General features: G+C 37.0%; 1 protein-coding gene across 1 annotated transcript; it reads left to right on the plus strand.

Moving 5' to 3' along the window:
* The first annotated feature begins 1,808 nt into the window (after positions 1–1,808).
* LOC148800736 (extracellular ribonuclease LE-like) lies at positions 1,809–3,086 on the plus strand. The gene is made up of 4 exons (XM_088902457.1): positions 1,809–2,002; positions 2,110–2,265; positions 2,382–2,583; positions 2,668–3,086. Exons 1-4 carry the CDS (start codon positions 1,895–1,897, stop codon positions 2,925–2,927), a joined length of 726 nt encoding a protein of 241 aa, XP_088758583.1. The 5' UTR covers positions 1,809–1,894; the 3' UTR covers positions 2,928–3,086.
* The last annotated feature ends 939 nt before the right edge of the window (positions 3,087–4,025 follow it).

Genomic DNA, 4,025 nt, shown 5'->3' on the forward strand with positions numbered 1-4,025 from the left:
ATTGCCCAGGGGTATTTTCAACACAAGAAAATCTCATAAGGGCAAATGGGTAATTCCCGCCCTTAACGATTACAAAGCACTTAATGTGGGCAGATATTTTGGGAACATTTACTCTTGAGTCACTAATTAGGGGGTCGTGGTCAGCCAACGCCTGCTTGAGTCCCCTTACGTGACCGCAATCTCCGGGATGGTTACATGTCGTGCATTACTCCCCACCTGGGCAACTCCTACTATAAAAAGGATGCTACAACTAAAGGTGCACACACATAGTTGAACTATCACTTACACTCTTGCGGCGACCTTAGCTTCTTTTGAGCACTCGGCTAACTTGACTGTCGGAGTCCTCGACCCTAGGACCTTGGAAATTACTATTGGACTTTAATGTCATTAGAGATTAAATCCAATGGGGTTTGATTGATCAATTAGATGAAATACACCTGCACAAATATCTAGGAAAATAATATTTTCTCTTATTAAAATCAGTTTTCAATTTGTCCTACATTGGAAAATTACGAAACATGTTTTAAGTTTTTAAATAGGAGCTTATTTACACTCCTTAGAAATATAAAGAATAGAGTATGTAGGCTTGCTACCGTGCAACGTGTGCGCATGTGCAATGCAATAATGTGCTTTAGAGGCACACTTTGATGACTTCAATGGTCACAATCCGATCGGGTGTGATCAAGAGGAACTATTCAAATTTAATAGTCATTAAATATTACTAACTTTTAACAATCACAATGTTTGAAATTGTGACTATTCAAAGAGCCTTTTTCTGAACTATCACCTTCCTCTTCTCCATGGCTCTTCAGAAACTATTTAAGGAATGTGAATTGAGCAATTGAACACAAGTTTTCGAAAAATCACTCTTGTCTCTCTCAGTTCAATCTGCTACTATCTCACATAAGGTTATTTTGGAGACTCTTCAATTTTGTTAGTTGCAGATTCTCGCCCAAGACACTATTGTATCATGTGAACGAATTTGCCTATATCCCAATAACAAACTCAATATAAGTGAGTGAGATAAATAACATTTTAAAAACAATACCTTCAGACACACCTCAGAACGCTTCTCCTCAAGATTGTGTGACCCCATTTTTTTCAACAATTGCTCTGCTCCCCTGGCTCCAAATTTGAAAGCATCGACAATTTTAAAGTGGAAACCATTCAATAATGGGTTTTGATATTACTTACACGCGTGAAATTGATGATTCAAGGCAACATTTTCTTTTTTAGCAGAATAATATCTTGGGATATAGACAAAGATGAAAGAGATGAAGATAAAAGAGGATATAAACTTGTGGAAGAAATAAGATAACATGTTTTACGTCAGATGATAGGATTGAAAGAAAATAATTGTTTTGTCCTTTTAAGCATTAATGAGAAAACTTTGCTTTATCCACTTTTGCCTCCTAGTAATATTTAATATTGGACGGGATGCAATGCGGCACGTCAATTTTATAAGTCTATATCTCATGGTCATGGCCCGTAGTTTCGGTTGTTTATAAGAAAGAGAAACAAAAGCTACCGCTAAAATAAATAGAATTTCATGAATCATAATTTTCTCTTCTTTGTCCGCTGCACCACCATTAAACCAGAATCATAATTTTAAGTCCTTTCAACTCTCCCACCCATCCAACAACATTGTGCCATGAACGGACCCAAATTATTCTCCATCAATCAAAAGATAAAAAAAAACGAAACTACAAATACAATACCCACGTGCTTTAACATCCTAAACTGGGTGTATTCTCTACAATTTTCTACCAAATGTTCATACGATTTTTGCCTATAAATGTGGCTATCCGAACACCATGCACCATCGCCAAACTGAGAAAATCTAGAGAAAGGATTGAGCTTGAGCGAAGTGAAGTGAAGTAAGAGTAGGGAAACCATGGCATCCGCTTCTTCATTTCAACTTATGATTCTTGTCATACAATGTTTAGCAGCTCTGAGTGTTTCACATTCTACCAGTGTCCATTTCTTCCTTCATGCGCAAGTGGTGAGTAGAGAAGACGACCCAGAATTAATCATTCGTTAATTCATTTCTTTAATTGTTTGCACTAATTGTGACAGTTGTGTATTGATATTTGTTTTGTTAATTATTAGTGGGCAGGGTCGTTTTGTGCGTCAGAAAAAGGTTGTTGCTTCCCAAACACAGGAATGGTTTCGCAGGAATTCACTGTGCATGGCCTCTTTCCATGCTCCAGTAGTGGGACCCGACTGATGAACTGTGATCGAGGCAACTCTTTAGATCTGTCGCAGGTATGTATTTTCTTCTTCCTATCTTCTCATCAAGAGCTACGTCGTACAAACTTGTTTATTAATTTCCCTGCTATATATATGATGATATCGATCGATATCGCCTTTTCATGGTGTAGATAACAGGCCTGCTTCACACAATGCAACGCAAATGGCCGTCGTATTCATGTCCAAGCAGCGACAGCACACCGTTCTGGGCTCACGAGTGGTCCAAGCATGGCACCTGCTCACTCTCTGTCTTCGATGGTCAATACGATTACTTTAAAGCAGGTCTCGACTTGAAGGACAAAGTGAATATCCTCCAGATCCTCAAACAGGAAGGTAATATTATATTGTTGCAGGCATGAAGATAAATTCAAGTTTCTTAATTATCACTTATATATGTAAGCAATAATAATGATGCAGGGATTAACCCCGATGGGCAGTACTACAGCTCGGAGAGAATCACACGAGTCCTTCAGATAGCAACTGGAGTAACGCCTGCACTTGACTGCACTGTTGATAAGTTTGGCAAATATCAGCTCTACCAAGTCATGTTTTGCGTGGATAAATCTGGGTCTGAATTCATGGATTGCCCCGTCTACCCTGAGCCCACCTGTCCTTCGATCATTAGGTTTCCACCTTTCAGAGGATCAGCCGCTGAAGGGATCTACCTTCGTTCCTAGATCCTAAACTGTTGCTTTTATTTACTCTAGCTATTAAATAATTCACCGTTTTACTGGTGAAAGTGAAATGTAGCTCGAATAATAAAATATGGATATGATCCATGTGATGTATCTCTATGTTGCATGCCTATCAAAAAGAAAGAGAGATCTATTTCCATATTTGTGCAGTACTGTTTTGGCCTTTGGGTTTATGAAAAACCAAAAATTGAATTGCTTTATGTAGGTAGAGCTTTTAGCCTTTTAGGTTCATCATTTCGTGGTAAAAATGATCAATCCAGTTGCTTTCTCTCCAATAAATCTAACGAGGAACAAATAGTCTAACATATATATATATATATATATATATATATATTGGATGGTCTATGTCAGCATGTTTTGAGAGAAGTTATTTATTTATTTTCTCCATTTTTTTTGTATTTTGTATTTTTTTTGTTTTAAAAATATAAAATAGTAATCATTGCTTATTTTCTTTTGCCTTAGGTTCATCATTTAAGGTCACAATTAGGGTAAAATCCAAGTTCACAATTTCGACTACGAATGTCTTGAGAATAAAGACACAACATTGAATGACTCCCATCTAAATCTCGATAATTTACAATAAGTAGGACTTTTAAACGGGACCGAGTCTAGTAGGCACAGAAAAGTAACCACGTTAAATTAGCACTTGATAAATATTTTGACAACTGTCAAAAGTGGGTATTAATTTTTTTCAAGGGTAGGATGGGGTTATTTTAAGGGACAGGTTTCAAAAAAAAATTCTAAGTGCTCATTGACTATGCTTACAATCGTTGTGCCTACCTAATCCGAACTGCTTTTAAGCATCTTTCCCTAGTATTATTTTATGACTACTTTCTAACCAAATAAAGGAAATATTTCAAGCCATAATTAAGTGCAAATACACCAACCGAGTGGTGGATTGGTTGGCACGTAAGTGGGTAAGCCCCAGAAGACATGCAGTTTCGAGCCTTGTTACTAATGGCTCCAAATCCATCTTTGAGAAGAGTATAATGTTGCTAGATAAAAAGTGCAGTAGGGCAAAAAGGCCAGTAATCAATACCAAAAAAATAATTAAGTTCAAGTACAATATTATCATAAAGT

Source organism: Nelumbo nucifera, chromosome 4 (assembly GCF_055504915.1).
Source record: "Nelumbo nucifera cultivar China Antique chromosome 4, China Antique-T2T, whole genome shotgun sequence".
NCBI classification, from domain to species: Eukaryota; Viridiplantae; Streptophyta; class Magnoliopsida; order Proteales; family Nelumbonaceae; genus Nelumbo; species Nelumbo nucifera.